The following is a 19,704-nucleotide window of genomic DNA, read 5'->3' as shown; positions in this document are numbered from 1 at the left end:
GGAAAAGGACCAAAACAAAAACAAATTCAAACATTAGTACCTTAATTGAAAATTTTAAAGTTAGGTGACCAAAACAGAAATGTAGACATAATTGGATGACCATTTTTATAATTTATCCTAATATTTATGACAGGAGGTGTGATTTACGATAAATCCTATGCTTACAATTGTTATTTGACTATTTAAGAGTTCCACTCTTAATAAATTGTTAAAAGTGTTGTGTAAAATATTCTAGTAATAATTTAAAAGATTATTATGCTTTTGAAATTTCATTGATAACTATTAATATTTATAATACAATATCATAAATAAACGTGAAATAAGTTTTATTATTACTTATAACATAATAAAAATATTTATATTATAAAATTATTGGTATCAAACACATTATCCAAATGCAAATTAGTATGCATATGAAACAAAATCTAACATTTCATATTTGGTTGACTTGAAAATTCTTCAACTTTAAGCAAATCTTTGAAAATTTTGGGAAGTTAAAACATGAAAAAAATTTAAATTTATCAATTATCTTTTAAAACTTTTCAAGTGATAATGTTTCTTTATTTGAATAAATTTATTTTTATTCTTGCTTTTTAATCTGTAATTAAACTTTCAAAGGAAAAAAATTTTAGTGAGAAAAGTGATCGATTTATATATTGGACCTCAATTTGACGAGTGAGTTAAACATCGATCATATCTTGTACAAACAAATTTATAGTGTATTACTCTTAAAGAAAAGCCCCCACATACATCGATTACAATAAAAATTATTAGGCTTTTGAAAATATCAATTATAAATATTATAATACAAATCATAAATAAATGTGAAATAAATTTTACTATTACTTATAAATAATACAATATTTAATAATTATAAAAACCTTATAAATTTGTATATCGAATATAAATTTGCTTGCTATATAAATACTAAAAATTTGTATAAATATTTAAATTAATATAATATAATATAATATTTTTCCTTTTAATTTTTTATTTAAAAGTTAATTCAATATAAATTCAATTATTTTTATTTATTTCTAAATAAATTCATTCAACGGTAGTATTTAAATGAATTAAAATTATTATTTATAAATGTGATAGATTTTATTGTCACATAAGTTCATTTGATCAAAGTCTTTTAGATTTTTATTTATAAATACGATAAATATTATTATTATTATTATTAAAATATTTAAAATGAAAAATGTACTATAGTAAATAGCTAAGACTATTTAGCTCAATATTCTCTATATTGTACTTTAGTATATATTAATTCTTACTTATGATTTTACGCATTTATTTTTATTTCATTAAATAATGTATTTTTATTTCATTTAATTAATATAAATAATATTATTTAAGTAGTTAAATATAATTAAACTATATTAACTCTTTTAAAATTACAATAATAAAAACCTTCAAACCATAATTAAACTTTGAATGAAAGTAATAACGAATTTTATTTTTAACTTTTTAAAGTTAAATAGTTCATGCTTTTAAAAACATTAAATTGATTTGTTTGATAAGAAAAAATATTAGAGAAGCATTGACACTTTTTACGTTAAAAAAATTGTTTAGATTTAGAAATTTTACTCCTCTTAAAGTAAAATCTTAGATCCGTCCCTAAATATATATGTCATAAATTTAATACAAAATATAAAATTGATAGATTTCATTCAGAATAGATAAAACAATTTTTTTATTTTTGTCTGTTTTCATTTTTTAATTTAATATTTATTGAGAAAAACGTGGTAGGCAGTATAAGATGACAAATACATGACATTCAAATTCTGGACCACAATAAGAAAAAAATTACTGAAATCAGAAAAAAATGTCTTGTAGCTCTGGATTGAAGAAGAATTTAATTTTAAATAAAATAAAATATTGGCCTTAGTTATCTTTGAGTTAAAATAAATTTGATAATTAGGCAACCTTGGCCTTTTCCGTTCATGGTTAACAACCAATCCAAAATAGCTACACATAATGTCCGGTTGGAATTGGAAGAGGTAGGTTAGTAGGATTTTGGAATTTACTAATTCAAGCACTACCTTATTATTATATAATACAAATTTACTAAATGATAATAGTGTAGTTAATCATTATATTTTTGAAATTTAGTGTTCTCTTTTTTACATTTAGTCTACCCTTTTGATTTAATAATTAAAAGTCAATTGATAACATTATCAAAGAAATTTCGATTAAATTGGATTATTTGTCATTTTAAAATAAAATAAAATAAAATATGCTCATGTGCCAATATTATATGCATGAAGGCTAAAAACCTAAATCTAGGTTGTAAGGTTTTCAATTTTGAATCCGAGGTTGTAAGGTTCTTCAATACTATTTCAAAAACAAAGTGAAAATAGATACTTTTTGTTGTAATAATTAAGTTATACAAAATATTGGGTAGAAATAAGCAGGGGTTTAGTGCGAAGAACTGCTGAGAATGGAGGCTTTGAGGATGTATTTGAGCTGAGTGGGGTTGTATTATATATGTATTGTCTCCTTTATCTTGGTGCTAGAAGATGGTATTTATAAAAGGAGGTTAACGTAATATAAATCCCAGTTATTAAGTGCTCTTCTCCATGGGTGCAAGTGGTAGAATGGCAAATCGTCAACTAGGAGCACTGTTAGAGCCGATGAGAGGAGACTATGTATGATGATAGGTTAGAGCATCGTCGTCAGATTTTGAAAGTGATGCATTAAAGGGTGCTAACACAAACTCTTTCCTGTATATCTTTTTAGGGTTACGTGAGTATAAAATTATGTTTCTGTAATATTACAGGACTAAATTTCGTTGATAGCGTCAAGTGGTTCAGTGAAAGGGAAAATAATAAAAGATATAACACCTTCTTCTTTTTTTTACTTACATGACTTCCTAGTCTCTCTAAATTGGCTATATGAGCAATTTTTAATTAAAAAATACAACATAATATGCTTTAAAAGAATTATTTTGACGAAAAGGAATTAACTTTGGAATTAAGACATGGAGAGATAAAATTTTAAAAGTGCACAAAGTATAGGGATTGAGAACATAACTAGACCTAATGATTACTATACAAAACCATACAAACAAATATCAAAATGCATATGAAATTATATAATACAATTATAATACAAATATATGAAACCATATAATATATTGAATATGATCGTAATACAATTGAAAAGAAATTCAAAATATGAAAATGATGGATACAATTAAGTTTTAATGTTAAGTAATTAATTATTGGTATAGTAGTAAATGATTTATATCACTATAATATTAAAAGGAAAGCGAAAAGAAAATGATAAAATTTGAACTCGTAATATCTTAAATGTTGCTTATAAAATTTTAAATTTTAATCCAAATAAATCTTATTGAATTGCTATTTTTTTATTTTAATATTGAATCTAAAAAATAATTAAAAAAATATCCTCCACGTTAAACGTCCAAACTCGAGATGTTGAGAGCAAATCAGAGTGTCGTCGAGAAAGTTAAGGCTACACAGAGGAGTTGGGAAAAAAAAAAGTTAGCAAACGTGGATGCGTTGGATTCAAAGTCTAGTCCCCAGCAACCTTATAAATACACATCCCACCACATCTTGTAATGTAAAGAGTTTGGAGCTTTGGGTTGCTCTCTAAAATCCTGGGATGATTGCTGGTTTCCAATTACCTGGAAATTTATGTGAAAGCAAGCTCCCAGGCTTGGGCTTTAATTTCATTTTGGTCATTTGTGTTAGGGGGAAAGATCTTTGCTGATATATAAATAGGACAGGAAATTTGTCAGTGTTTTTCCTCGGTAGTACTAGGTTTGCGAGTTCAATATAATCTCACGCACATACATTTGATTATACGGTAGGGTTGAAGTTTCGATGGTTTTCTCAATTCTTCCCATAAAAGAGGGCACACTACTGCCTCAGGTTGGGGTTTTGGTTTAGGTACAGAGGGCTTTATGGGTCCGACAGTGAGGACTTAGCAGGTGATATTAGTGTATCTATCGCCAAATAAAACGCCAAAAAACCATTGGAAACCGGTTTCCCTGGCAAACCATAAAAGACAAATATCCCCTTGAGCTTGTAGCAGATTACCCAAAATCTTAATTTGTTAAAGCACCAACATTGCAATTCCCCTTTCGAGTAGAGCCCTTGTATGCAAAAATAAATTCTTAGATTCCAGTTTTTGTTCACTGTTTTCCCCCATTTGGAGCGGCCTTGGCGTTTCTTTCATCCCACCTCAAAGTTATGCCGCTCCCTCCTCTGTCTCAGTCCATGTCTTAAAGCCTTCAGCTACTTCCAATTTCACTCATAAATCTCTTTCTTAGACCATAAAACATTTGCTTTACTTTTCATGCAATGGCAATTGATTGCGTTTCCAAGATATCCTCCATGCCTCATCATCCTAAAGATGAAAAAAGAGAGGAGCAAAAACAACTGGTTTTTGATGCCTCGGTGCTTAAATACCAACCCGACATACCAAAACAATTTATATGGCCCGACAAGGAAAAGCCTAGTGTTAATGCACCAGAACTCCAAGTGCCATTCATTGACCTAGGAGGGTTCCTTTCCGGTGACCCTGTTTCTGCAATGGAAGCATCGAGGCTGGTGGGCGAGGCATGTCGGCAGCATGGTTTCTTCCTTGTGGTTAATCATGGAGTGGATGCAACACTGGTGGCTGATGCTCACAGTTATATGGGTAACTTCTTTGAATTGCCATTCAATGATAAGCAAAGGGCTCAGAGGAAACTTGGTGAGCACTGTGGATATGCTAGTAGCTTCACTGGTAGATTCACCTCCAAGCTGCCATGGAAGGAAACGCTTTCCTTTCGGTATTCAGCTGACAAAAACTCATCCAAGATTGTTGAAGACTACCTTGTTGGCAAATTGGGAGATGAATTCAAGCATTTCGGGTAAGAAATTCGGATGTTAACATTTAAAATTATTTATAAAAAGAAAAAGAGAGAGAAAAATTGTTTAATCTTTGAGCGTTTGTTTGAATTAGGAGGGTTTACCAAGATTACTGCGAGGCAATGAGCAAGCTATCTCTAGGGATAATGGAGCTATTAGCCATTAGTCTTGGCGTAGGAAGATCACATTTCAGGGAATTTTTTGAGGAAAATGAATCAATAATGAGGCTCAATTACTACCCACCATGCCAAAAACCAGACCTCACCTTAGGAACAGGGCCTCATTGCGATCCAACCTCATTAACCATCCTTCACCAAGACCGAGTTGGTGGTCTTCAAGTGTTTGTAGACAATGAATGGCGTTCAATTAGCCCAAATCTCGAAGCATTTGTCGTTAACATCGGCGACACCTTCATGGTAAGATTTTTCAAATTTTTGGACCGGTTAACCCCGTACCATACCCCCATATAATCCATATAATTCTTAACAAAACGGCGGTTTCGCGTTTTCAGGCACTTTCAAATGGGCGATACAAGAGTTGCTTGCACCGGGCAGTGGTGAACCGCCACATCCCAAGAAAATCTCTGGCTTTCTTCCTATGTCCCAAGGGTGATAAAGTGGTAGCCCCACCAACAGAGTTGGTCGACGCCTATAATCCCAGAGTATATCCAGATTTTACTTGGCCTATGCTGCTTGAATTCACACAAAAGCATTATAGAGCTGATATGAACACACTCGAAGTCTTCTCAAACTGGGTTCAACAGAGAAACAGCTGAACCCGAGTTGTCTTTACTGTCTTGGTTAATGTTGCCATTACAAAAACAGGCCATTCCATGCCCATGTCTGCCAAGAAAATGACATCGATGGGAGCAGAGAAAATTGATTGAAAACTTGGGATTTTATTTGCTACGAGTTAAAAGGAAGACCAAAAAGGCAATGTTGGAGGAGATTTGCTTCTTTTTTATTTATCTATTTACCTATCTTTTCTTTTTTTAAATGTTCATGGGGTCAGCTGGCAAGCCTTTTTTTAGTGATGAACGAAAGGCACGACAAGGGATACTATAAGGAAGAAAGGAACCCAATAAAGATATCAATCAGCTTTAACTTTTTCTTCATCTCCATTATTACAATCATCTCTCTTCATGTAAAAACAAAATTAGGGTATTTAATTACCAGTTTTCCTTTTTCTTCCCCAAGCAACTTCATTTATTCCCAAAGGTACTAAATTTGCCTCATTGTACCAAAACTAGACTCGACCCTATAAAACGCTCGACCTTTAAATTTTGCATAGGTTTTTAGTGCCTTTCAAACCTTTCGGCTCACTCCATCAGCCTTTCACCATCTGATTGCATAATTTGGCGCAAGTTCTTAACACCTTTAATAATTCTTTAACTCAAAAATCTATTTGGAATGGGTAGGCGGGTAGCGACAAGGAACATGTTTCATAGATGAATATGGAAGAAACTTAGGCAACAAACCTTAGCCTAGGTTACATACTCATTTGATTTATATGAGTTAGGTAAACACTGCAACATAACCTTTCTCATGATTTACCTACCATATCTACGTTCAAGAAATCATTTTTATTAAATAAAATATATACCTTTAGAACTAAAGGTATTAAGACTCAAGTTACCCTCTTAAATTTAATGGCATCTTCAAATCCAAAATTTGAACAAAAATATTAAGTCTCAAAAATAAGTTTGAACAAAAAAAAAATTTATTTAAAATATGAGTTAAGCTTAGATTTTAATATTTTATTTTCAAGCTCGATTTTCGCTCAACCCATTTTGTACTTTATAATATGATATTTTCCTTTTCTTTATATATTATAATTTTTATATCATATTAAATTAAATATATTACACTACAACATAAATAAAGTTATTTATGTTTAGAATTTTAATAGATATATATACATATAATGGTAGTAAATATATATAATTAATTAATTAGTACGTACTAAATAAAAATAATATTTTTAAAAAGAATACGAACAAATCTAAATAAATTTAAATAAAATTTGTTTGAGTTCATCAGAACTTAAGCAATTATATTTACAGGTACAAGGATAGTAATAGATTGGGACAAAGCAAGAATTGCTTCATTCACTTCCGCCTCATGTTTGTATGTATGTTGAAAACATCCACGTCCATGAATGTCATAACCATGCTTCAACTCATTTCTTTTACTAATAATTTCGTAATTTAATATTATAAAGTTATATATTTATAATATTTGGCATATTTTAACCTTTAGCATATAAAATTTTTAGTTTATGTACAATATAAATATATAACATATTTACATATGTACGATTTTAGTATATTAAAAACATAGAAAGGATATATAAAATATTTATAAAAACTAAAAAAAAGTAATTTTAAAAGTTGAGAAAGTGTAACAAACATTTACCGTAAGTGCTCCACTCCATTGTACCATCCACCTTAAAAAGGAAAAAGCCTCCTCACTAAGAACAGATCTATGCTAAATTTACAGAGCAGCTAAATTTTTATATTAGAATTTAATCGATTAAGTATTAATTTGATTATTATTATTATTATTATTATTAAAAAATATGTCTAAAACATATTTAAGCATGTTTTTCTTCCAATTTAAAGAAATTATAAATCTAGAAATAGACGAGGTATAAAAAAGTGAGTTGAGTAAAACTCATATTATAGCAGGTTCAAAATCAAGCTCAACTAAACTAAAATTAAATAATTAAATTAGCTTTATAATGGATTTCAACTAAACTAGTTGAGTAATGTGAAATTGAAATTACAAGCCCATCCCAAATCTCTGCTTGGTACCAGAAACGAAAATCAATTAAAATTACATGAGGATTGATTTTGGATTCCATATTTGTTGATCCAAAGTTGTAGCAGCTAGGCATCATTTAATATGAATATGAAGTTGTTGGGCTTAGAGAGGTATGGGTGGCTAAGGGTATCAAATAAATCCAAAGGAGGAACTGGCCCACCCATTGAATGATTAAGAAGATCAGGGTGCTAGGATCCATCCACGACTGCAAGGCTTTCACTCAATTTTGTATTCTTCTACACATATTTTTATTAAAATGTATATATATTGTATATCGGGAGATTTAGGAGATTGTGCAGAATGGAAAGAAATAGTTTCAATCTCCATCTAACACCCTTCATCTCTCCCTTTACATTCACATCTATATAATTCATCGAGAAGCTTCATAAGTCCATTTAGTCCCTTGTTTCCAACCTAAAGATAATTCTTCCTTGTACCATCACTGTTGACATCCGTACCCTCCAACATACCCTAACTCTTCTTAATTTTCTCCATCTTAGCTTCCATGAAAAAAGCCACATCAGGATTAGTCTCCCTCAACACATGCCAAAGGTGACGTCTCACCTAGAGGTTCTCCACTTATGTCCATCAGTAGTTTTCCCCGAATCCATTCCTCCAGAAACTGAAGAAAATCGAGAGCTATGAGGTCACTTCTTCCCTTCCCTAATCTCTATGGGGCAATCCTCTTTTATCAAATCCCTATTTGGATCAATATTCTCCGATCCACCAATATCATAGGCCAGTTTCCCACATATTCAGCCCGAGATTGGCCCCGTCTGACGTAGAAAATCTGCATTTCGAAACAAGCCTTATATATTCACTTGTTCCCCTTCTTTACCTTTACCCAGTGATTTCCTCAACTCACCCAGCCATGGTCCCTCCCTTTTCTCCCATAACTAAAGGCTGGACGCCACCATTGCTCTTTTGGGGATTGCTTTAATAGATAGATCCTATCCAAACTCCAATTCTTTTTTTCCCATGGACAATCCTAGTTGGACAAAATCTCTCTGAATGTCCCAATCGACCACAAAAAAAGCAAAACAATGATAGCTTTTCATATTGGAAACGCACATAGATGCAACTTTTGTTGCCCAAAATAAGTTTTTTCCTCCTCATTAATAGATTCCTCACATCAATTCGTACTCGGATCTGCATGTAACCCCCGTAGCCTTTATTTAACGACTTCGTATCGTATTCTAAAAGTTGCCCTAAAAAATCCCCAAACTGCCTAGCCATCGTTTCTGACATTAATCCTGTTTGAAGGTCATGAACTTGAACCCAAAAATTAGACCAAAACAACGACACAACTATGGGATCTTCCCTTAATCTATGAAAAAGCAGCAAATGGTTGTTAAACATCCAAGGGCTCTCTTCCAAAAACCTATCAAGATCAACCTCATAGTAAAACTGAAAAAGAAATAGTTTTTCCCCCAGATATGTAATTATAACACCCCCGTGCAGATACCATAGATTAGCTAAGTTGTAGTCATAGCCTGAACCTTACAACACTAGACGTCAAGAAATTACCCACCACACTCAGATCTACCACATACTCTTTTGATTCCTCCTCCAAATCTAAGTGTCATACCGCTTCTTCCCCATTAATAAGCGATAACCCCTCCAAACCTTCTTCCATTTCTCAATCGTCGCCATCAAGATCAACCTCTCGTCCTATGCACCGTGAAAACCGCTACCAAAAGATCTATTTTGATTCAAAAATGTACTATTAGAAGCAGACTCAAAACATGTTATTAGAAGTAGACTTGCAATTTGTGTATTAAATATTATAATATAATATATTTGTATGGTAAATTATATATTAAAAGTATAAAACTTGTGAAAGACAATTAGTATGAATGTAACGAATTAGTAAGATTGTGAAAGATATTTTATATAGTACTTGATATAGAAACTAAATTTAAATTTTAAAAATATATTTATTTAAAGTATACATTATATTTTTTAATAAAATTTTTATTACCAAAGCTATGCTCATCAAGGCAATTAGTAGATTTTTTTTAGAACAATCTTATTACAAGTTTTGATCATATCTGCTTTTTTTGACACAATACCTAGAACTACCCATATCCCCTCCCCAACCCATAAGTAGGAGGATAATGCGCTTCAGAGCGCTCTAACCCACTTCCTCCTGCATTGACAACAATATTCATGCCAATCGAATTAATAATCAATCGATAATAGAGAAATTATTAGAAATACCAAATTTTCATTGCATTAAGATACCAAAAAAATACTAAGGCAATTATTAGGCAAAATTCCTAAGGCTATTTCATTATATTAAAAATACCAAAATTAACTTACACATAAAAACTTGATACCAAAATTAATGTGATATACAATATTATATTAAGATGCCAATTTTGTTGCTAATATGATATCATCTGTGAATAGATTTGTTTTTCATACAATTACTTAATTCTACAAGTTCTTTTTAAATTTTTGTGCTAGAAGATTTACTTATAAATAAAATAAAATATAGATATTTATCTAGTATTTAAAAAAACTTACTTTGGAATAATGAATCGAAGTTGTAGAGATCGAAATAGGACAATACAAGCAACAACAATGTTTTTCTTTTCACTATGAATAAGTTAATTAATGCCCTAAACTCAAATAAAAGAATGATTAATTTTGTCTTAACAATTTGTTTTTACCTTCCATCTACAAGAGAAAGTAACTTTCCCACCAATTATTAAGGAAATCACTTTCCATTGCTTGTAAGAAAGTAACTCCCATGGAAAAGTTACATTTGAAGGAAAGTAAATTAAAATTTTCATACTAAACACTAGAATTACATTCTAAGCAACTAAAATCCTTGAAAAATGATAACTTTCCATCATATCAAACGCATTCTTAGTAAATGTATAGGACTGAGACTATAACTTGGTGAGTAAGTTCAACTTAAATAATAACTTGTACAGTTGATTCGAAATGAATTATTCTCTATGCAATACCTCATAAATGTAAAAAAGGGTTTGAACTACGTAACCAATTATTCTTTTCATCTCTATAATTTACTATTTCAATTGCATCTTAAGTTGGAACTTAACGTAATGACTTAGATACTCTTCTATTAGGGTAACCAACGTGGTTAGGCAAGACAAAACTTTTTGAGAAATCTCATAAAATTGTGGAGTTTAAACCTTCGAAGTCCTTTTGTAATTCAACTTATGCTACATTTGATAAGAGTATTATTTTTTACATATGTTTTAGTATATAAATTAGCAATAACCAATTCAATTGATAATAATTAGCTACTCCCGTAACTTATTTTTAGCAAAGAGAAGAAAATTTTTCTTTCCTATTTCAAAGAGATTTTATTTTTACAAGATTTTTTACTTATTTTTCTAATTTCAATTTTAAATTTGTACTAAGGGCCAATTTATCCTAATACTATTTTTGTCCCCAAAATACTTCTTAGAAACAATGCTAAATTAATCTTAACTATTCTTTATTTTATATCACCATTATAATACATATATAACAAATATTTTTTCCAATCATTACGCTAATAACTAAACGAAACATTAGGATTACTAAAAAGTGTTTGTACATTAGTTTCGTATTAAAAACTAAGGCTAAGAAGTTGAGCTATGTGATAATTTGCCCGTGAAGTATTGAGAATTAATTCAAAGTAGTGGGTTGTTTAGTTGACCAAGTATATCGGTAGAATATTTGTTAGTTCCAGATTTTCAGTTTAATTGAATAAGTTGTTAACTATTTTTATGTTAAGGTAGTTTCTTTGTAAGCCTATAAATATAGGCATCTATGCTTTGTTTTAGCAATTCAGTGTTTATCAATAATAGAATAACTTTGATGCATATTGTAATTATCTCTTTCACGTTTCCTTCTTCAATAAATTTGGTATCAGAGCAAGGTTCGATCTTTTAGGCAATTGAGTGAAAGTTAGGTTTGGGTCCATTGGGTATTTGAGAGAAACACCTTTTTGGGTCTTTAGAAAATACGAGAGGAGAGAGTGTGTGTTCTTGGAATAGCATCAGCTGGTTTTTTTTCCTCTCAACCACTCATACCTATTTTCAATGGTGAGAAATATGAGTGGTGGAGCATCAAGGTGAAGACATTGCTCAAATTACAAGAGCTATGAGACTTGGTCGAGTACGGGTTCGCTGACATACTTGAACCTGATGAAGAAGAAGAAAAAAGATTGAGTGTTTATCAATAATAGAATAACTTTGATGCATATTATAATTGTCTCTTTTAAGTTTCCTTTTTCAATAAATTTGGTATCAGAGCAAGGTTCGATCTCTTAGGCAATTGAGTGAAAGTTAGGTTTGGGTCCATTAGGTATTTGAGAGAAACACCTTTTTAGGTCTTTAGGAAACACGAGAAAAGAGAGTGTGTGTTCTTGGAATAGCATCAGCTGGTTTTTCTTCCTTTCAACCACTCATACCCATTTTTAATGGTGAGAAATATGAGTGGTGAAGCATCAAGGTGAAGACATTGCTCAAATTACAAGAGCTATGGGACTTGGTCAAGTACTGGTTCGCTGACATACTTGAACTTGATGAAGAAGAAGAAAAAAGATTGAAAGAAACCAAGAAAAATGATTCTAAGGCATTGTTTATTATCCAGCAAGCGGTTCGTGACTATTTTCTCAAGAATTGCTATAGCAACCACATCGAATAAAGCATGGTTAAATTTACAAAAAGAGTATCAAGGTGATTCAAAAATTATAGTGATGAAATTGTAATCACTACGATATGATTTTAAAACCTTGATGATGAAGAATGTTGAATCAATTGCTGACTTTTTGTCACGAACAAGGACAATAGTCGGCCAATTACGTTTTTACGGCGAAAAAATTTTAAATGAGATAATTGTAGCGAAAGTTTTACGAAGCTTGACGATAAAATTTGATCATGTTGTGGTTGTTATAGAAGAATCCAAAGACCTTCCAGTTCTCTCCGTTGATGAAATGATGGGGTCTCTTGATCATGTTGTGGCTGTTATAGAAGAATCCAAAGACCTTTCAGTTCTCTCCGTTGATGAACTGATGGGGTTTCTTTAATCTCATAAGGCAAAAATCAACACATCAGCAAAAAAGAGCGAAGAGCAGGCATTTCAAGTGAATGAGACATTCATAAATCAAGGCGACAATGATCGAGGAAGAGGAGGATTTTGTGGTGGTCGTGGCTTTGGTTATGGTAGAGGCAGAGGTAGAGTCAGAGGAAAGAATGATGGACAGAGGCAATATAATGAGCAAGGTAATATAAAATATGGCATACAATGTTATCATTACAACAGATATAGGCATATAAAAGCTAATTGCTCGTATAAGGATAAAAAAATTAACTTTGCAACAGAAAGTAACAAGGAAAACAAGCTTTTTATGGCTTGTATTAATGATTTGTAGTTTGTGGGCAACGGCTGTTTGAATCAAGGCACCAAATCCTTGTTCAATGTGCTTAATGAGTCACAAGAGATAAAAGTGCAGTTTGAGAACAAAAGGGAGATGCAAGTTGAAGGAAAAGGCACGGTAAAATTTTTTACTAGCCATAGAGAAGGAAAAATTTTGGACAATGTTCAATTTGTTCCTGATTTAGGATACAATTTATTGAGTGTTGGACAACTAATGGCTGGTGGATATTCTGTCATATTTGATGATGATGCATGGATCATCAAAAACAAAAAGTCAAGCAAATAAGCCCATGTCCATATGATTCCAAATTGGATGTTTCAAACATTAAGAACTTTGTTCTTGTTGCAAGTGCAAAGGATGACTCGAAGCTATGGTATTTAAGGTATGGACATCTCTATATTAAAGGTCTAAAATTGCTAAGTGATAAAAGTATGCTTCTTGGACTACCAAAAATTGGCTCTTTTAATTTATGCGAGGGGTGCATTTATGGAAAGCAAACTACAAAGTCATTTCTTAATGGAAAAGCATGGAGAGCTACTAAATGTTTAGAATTAATTCATGCTGATCTATGTGGTCCTACGCAAACCGAGTCCTTGGGTGAGAGCCTTTTTTGTTGTTCACTAATGATTATAACCGCATAAGTTGGGTGTATTTTCTGGAAAACAAGTCAGAAACTTATGAAAAGTTCCAGAAATCCAAGGCTATGGTGGAGAACCAAAGCGGCTGCCATATCAAAGTTCTTCGCACATAATGAGGATGAGATTTCGTGTCTAAAAAGTTCAATCTATTTTGTGAAGACAATGGCATCCGTAAGGAGTTAACAATTTCTTACACTTTAGAGCAGAACGGTGTTGCTGAGCAAAAGAATCGAACTGTTGAAGAGATGCAAGAAGCATGTTACAAGTAAAGGGACTCTCAAATTAGTTCTGGACAGAAATTGTGGCGACATCAGTCTATCTACTGAATCTCTCTGTAACGCCCCAAATTTCTGTGGTTTCGGCTTTTGTAAGTGTTGGGCTTGGAAGTGTTTGAATTTGTGTTTCGAGTTATTTTTGGTTTTTTTATTATTAGTTAATAAAGCCTGACTTGAGGTCAGTGGGCTTATAATGAATTATGGGTAAAAACTTAACAAAATGGGCCTGTTGGTCTAGTGGTTAAGTGGCAAAGGAATACACTTAGGGTCAGGGGTTCGATTCCTTGCAGTGGCGATGGGATTATTTTTGCTGCAAGTTGCAATTATGAGTTGGGTTTTATTAAAATTCTGAGTTGTAGGCTTTAGGGAAGAATTAGGGTTTTCTTACTTTTTTCTAGTTAACAAAATAGTTTCTCTGTCGTTTCTTCCTCTTTCAAACCCTTGCTGCCGAAATTTTTTTCTTTTTTTCTTTTTCTTTCTTCTCCATTTTTCTTCTCCTTTGATTTCCCGTTCTCTTTCGTTTAGCTGTGACATTTGCTAGTGGTTCTGACGATTCGGGATTAATCAAGGTTCGGTAGATCAGTAATCGAATTCTTAGCAGCGAGGAAACACTATTCTTCGTCGAAGGCTTTGAAGTGCTCGTGGTTGGATTAGCAACGAAAACAAATCAGGTGTGTACTCTGATCGTGTAGAAAATGAGTTTTAGCGAAAGTCAAAAAGTGGCCTGTCGACGCCACACGGGTGTATGGTCTGCCAGTGTGGTAGCCTACAAAGCGAGACACAGGCGTATAACTGATTAGCCAGGCCGTGCGCGCGCCACAGGGAGCGACAAACACGGGCATGTGAGGTTAGCGAGGCCGTGTACGAGGCACAAGCTCGACCAATTAGGCAGTGTAGGCCTCACTGGCGTGTGGGACTTTGGGCCAGGCCGTGTGATCCACACGGGCAAAGCCATGTTGGGTTGTGTGGGCCCACATGGGCAGAGCATATGGGGCGTATGAGCCCAATTAAATTGAAATGTCCTGTAAGGTTGCACGGGTTACCTAAGTCAACTGTGACCTGATTGTAGGGGCGGCAAGCGTTACTTAGACCCCATACTTTGATTGATTACTGAATTGTGTGCAAAAGCATGTTATTATATCCATTTTGCCATGATTTTGATAAGATCTGATATTTGTATATAAGCATGTCATGGTATGTATGTTGCATTGCATTGGGTTGGGATTGTTGTGAAGAGAAAAAAGTCTGAGAGGCGATTAGCCTGTTATCTGGCAGCTACGCTGCGTATATCTATTCTATACTATTTTACGGTACCTTTTGGGGTGTAGGGTTGGATGGGGTGATTATATCCCCATACTTGGTGTGTAAGGTTGGGTGGGTCGATTCTATCCCCACATGGTGTGTTGGTTTTGTCGGAGATAGTGTGCAGGGTTGGTGGGCATATTTTCTGATATTTGATTTGTTATGCATGCGATACCTGTATGGCTAAGGCCGAACTATCTGTATTCAGTTATCTGTTTATATGCATGTTGTTTGTGGGGATGTACACACTGAGTTTGCGAAAACTCACTTCTTTGTTTATTTGTCTGTTAGGTAATCCTCAGCAGTAGATGGATCGGTGCGACGGAGGGCTTGATGGTGACCACTGTTGGACATTTATGGATTTTTAAGTAACATTCTATTTGTCTGCTTTATTTTAAATATTTATTTTCAGGATTAAAATGTCTTTGAACTTGAACTATTTTTAAGTTTATTTCTGGATTTTAAACTATAAGCTATTGATTAATGAATTAATGATATTTTAGCTTCCGCGATAATGAAATGTGTTCACCTAATAATCGGTTTGGAGATTTCATGACTTAAGTAACGACAATAAACTGAACATTTTTAAGTTGCTAAGATTTTCTAAAAACACTCTCATGTGACGCCAACAGATTCAGCCATAACGTCTAGGCCGAGTTTGGGGTGTTACACTCTCACCAGCAAGGGATGTCATGAACAAAACTCTATATAAAGCTTGGTGTGGTGGGAAACCCAATGTAAGTCATTTAAGAATTTTTGGGTGTGTTGGTTATGCTTTGGTAAATTCTCATGCTCTTAAAAAACTTGATGAAAAATCTGAAATATGTATTTTTATTGGTTATTGTACTCAATCTAAAGCATATAGGTTGTATAACCCTTATAGTGGAAAATTTTTAAGTAGAAGAGATACAGTGTTTGATGAAAATGCAAGCTACGATATGACTATAAAGCAGATACAACAGGAGATTTCTTTTCCCATTGAAGATCCTCCATATAAAAAATAAGAGTCGGTACCAACAACATCTACAACACTTGAAGAGTCTTTTGAAGAACCAATTCCACTAAGGTGATCAACAAGGGTCAGAAGCCCGAATCCAAAATATACTGATGACACTTATGCATCCTGTCAATTTGCTCTAGTTGTTTCGGATCCTCTGTATTATGAAGAAACTGCTGATAAGAAAGAATGGCAAAAGGTGATGATGGAGGAGATGAAATCTATCGAAAAGAATGGAACCTGGGAGATGGTCGACTTGCCGAAAGACAAAAATGCAATTAGTTTGAAGTGGGTGTTCAAGAAAAAATTTGGTGTAGATGGAAGTATCTAAAAGTACAAAGCTTGTCTTGTGGTGAAAGGTTATGCAGAGAAATATAGTGTTGATTTCGAAGAAACCTTCTCTCTGGTAGCTCGGTTCGAAACGGTAAGGCTTGTTCTAGCATTGGCTACACAATTGCAATGGCATGTTTATCAATTTGATGTCAAATTAGCATTTCTAAATAGAGATCTACAAGAGGAGGTTTATGTAGCACAACCAGAAGGTTTCATAGAGAAGGACAATGAAACAAAGGTGAACAAGTTGAAAAAGGCATTGTACAGATTAAAGCAGGCCCTTCGAGCATGGTACAGCAAGATCGATAGGTATCTTCAGAAGAAATGGTACATAAGAAGTGAGAATGAACCCACATTGTATGTGAAAAAGGAAAGTAAAAATGATTTCATCATTGTTTGTCTTTATATTAATGATATCATTTATGCTAGTTCCTCTAACTATCTTATTGATGAGTTTAAGTCTCAAATAATAAACGAATTAGAGATGTCGGATATGGGTTTATTGCATTATTTCCTTGGTCTTGAAGTTTATCAAACTGAAGATGGAATTTTTATTTCACAAAAAAAATATGCCAAGGATCTTCTCAGTAATTTTGGCATGCTTAATTGCAAGCTTATAGCAACGCCCATGAATATCAATGAGAAATTGCAGCTAGAAGATGGAGAAGAAATGACAGATGCAAGGAGGTTTAAAAGCTTGGTTGGAGGTTTAATTCATTTGACTCACACTAGGCTCGATATTGCATTTCCTATTGGTGTTATTTTCAGGTTTATGCAGCAACCTTCAAAGGTTCATTATGGAGCAGTAAAACGGGTCTTGCAGTACATTGCTGGAATTTTGGATTATGGCATTTGGTACTCAAAGACTTCAAATTTCAGATTGTATGGGTTCACAAACAGTGATTGGACAAGTTCTTTAAATGATAGAAGAAGTGTATCAACAAATGTTTTCACTCTAGGTTCAGGGATGATCACTTGGAGTTCTAAGAAGCAAGCTACAACAGCATTGTCAACCTCAAAGGCTGAGTATGTAGCAGCAACTGCAGCAGGTTGTCAAGCTAGTTGGCTAAGGAGAGTGTTAGTCTATCTTCAATAAGAGCATAAATGTGTAACAGAGATATTTTGTGACAATAAATCAACTATTTCCATGACAAAAAATCCAACATTTCATAGTAGAACAAAGCACATCGATATTCGTTATCAGTTCATTTGTGATTTGGTAGCAAAAGAGGAGATATCTTTGGAGTATTGAAGCACCCAAGAGCAGCTAGCAAATGTGTTAACAAATGCTTTATCAAAAGAGAAGTTCAGCTATTTTAGAAGTCTACTTGGTGTCTACAACTTTGAATTAAGGGAGAGTGTTGAGAATTAATTCAAAGTAGTGGGTTGTTTAGTTGACCAAGTATCTAGGTAGAATTTTTGTTAGTTCCAGATTTTCAGTTTAATTTAATATGTTTTTAGCTATTTTTGTGTTAAGGTAGTTTCTTTATAAGCCTATAACTATAGGCATTTATGCTTTGTTTTAACAATTCAGTATTTATCAATAATAGAATAACTTTGATGCATATTATAATTGTCTCTTTTACATTTCCTTCTTCAACATGAAGATTTAATGAAATTTTATTAGGCTGATGTAAGCTCCTTAGACATATTTTTTTTGTTGGGCTTATTGAACTGTTATTCAATTTTTTTATTTTTTATTTTTTGTTCATTGGACTATTATTCACTTAATGTGCTATATGATTATGCTTGTCAATTGAGGAAAAAGAACATTTTCAAAATTAAAAAAAAAGGGGGTAAAGAAAATTTAAAATAGTGCCATCAAAGATCTAATTTCTTGAAAAGAGGGAATTCTAAAAAAAAATGTGGCTAATGGCTGAGGAAGGCAGCAGCATCAAGGCAAAGATCTAAACAACGATACGGATTTCGGATAATTATGGGAAAAATCTTTATTCAAAAAAAATTATGGGAAAAATCTATATGTTGGGACAGCGGTCTATAAAGATTTTTAAAATTTAAAGTAGAAAGATTAGCTTAGCTGTTTCGTATATTTTTGCTCTCTAAATACATGAATGAGGAGTGGTTATCATTATTTAAAAAAAAAAAAAAAAACCTGATTTTGGTTTGTAATTTAGAAGATGGGGGTGACAGTCACTTGCAATATAATAGTATAGATTTGATCTCAAACTACCACCATTAAAATAATAATTCCATTGAGTTGTCATATGTTATATTCCTTACATTTCGTGTAGTCTCTTGTGTGTTCTTGTTTTCGATTTTTCTCAATCACATAGAGTATAATTTTATGAACACATCAAATCAAATTTGGGAAATGATATTGTTTTAATTAAATTTTATTATTACAACCAATTAATTACTATTATAGTAGCAAATTACTTCGGTTGTTTAACTTCTTATTCACCATTCTTGTGACTTTTTAAAACAATATTATTCCATAAATAATAATTCATACAAATTTTAAAATAATATTATTTTCATAGTAATAAAGGCTACACGATCTCTGTTGTAGGCCAATTTTGACCTGTTTACAATCAAACCCGAATGGCCCAATAACTAAATGACCCATTGCCCGGGCCCGAATACAAATACCCAAAATCCAATTACAACCAGACCCACTACCCAAACCTTAACCCATCAGACCCACTTAAACCCATTTATATCAAAACCCAAACTAACCTAAGCACTTAAAACCCAAATACCCCAAGCCCAATACCTACACTAACCCAAACAAAAAAAACCCAAATAGCCTAACATTTGGAAACCCTAATCCTTGCCCCGACTGTCAACCATTGTGCCTAGGCCAGCATGCCCATCCTTCTGTCTGCTGCCACCACCTAACCCCGTCCCATCGCCCGTATCACCTGCAAAATGAAAGGAAACACGCAAAGCAGAAAAGAAGCAGCAGACAACACAAAACAGTAGAAAAATGTTGTATTTCATTCGGCCATAAAAGCCAACAAAAAACGAATGTAAGGGGGGGGCATTTTCTTTTTTTTTTCTTTCCGAATATTCAAAAAAGAACAAAACAA

General features: G+C 32.9%; 1 protein-coding gene across 1 annotated transcript; it reads left to right on the top strand.

The window, feature by feature from the left end:
* Window positions 1-3,446: 3,446 nt before the first annotated feature.
* On the top strand, window positions 3,447-5,992 carry LOC108461801 (gibberellin 20 oxidase 1-D-like). The gene is made up of 3 exons (XM_017761737.2): window positions 3,447-4,888; window positions 4,981-5,302; window positions 5,398-5,992. Exons 1-3 carry the CDS (start codon window positions 4,335-4,337, stop codon window positions 5,659-5,661), a joined length of 1,140 nt encoding a protein of 379 aa, XP_017617226.1. The 5' UTR covers window positions 3,447-4,334; the 3' UTR covers window positions 5,662-5,992.
* The last annotated feature ends 13,712 nt before the right edge of the window (window positions 5,993-19,704 follow it).

The sequence above is a fragment of the Gossypium arboreum genome, chromosome 9 (assembly GCF_025698485.1).
Source record: "Gossypium arboreum isolate Shixiya-1 chromosome 9, ASM2569848v2, whole genome shotgun sequence".
Lineage (NCBI taxonomy): Eukaryota > Viridiplantae > Streptophyta > Magnoliopsida > Malvales > Malvaceae > Gossypium > Gossypium arboreum.
Note: the sequence above shows the minus strand (reverse complement) of the source record. Positions and strands in the feature narration are given on the sequence as shown.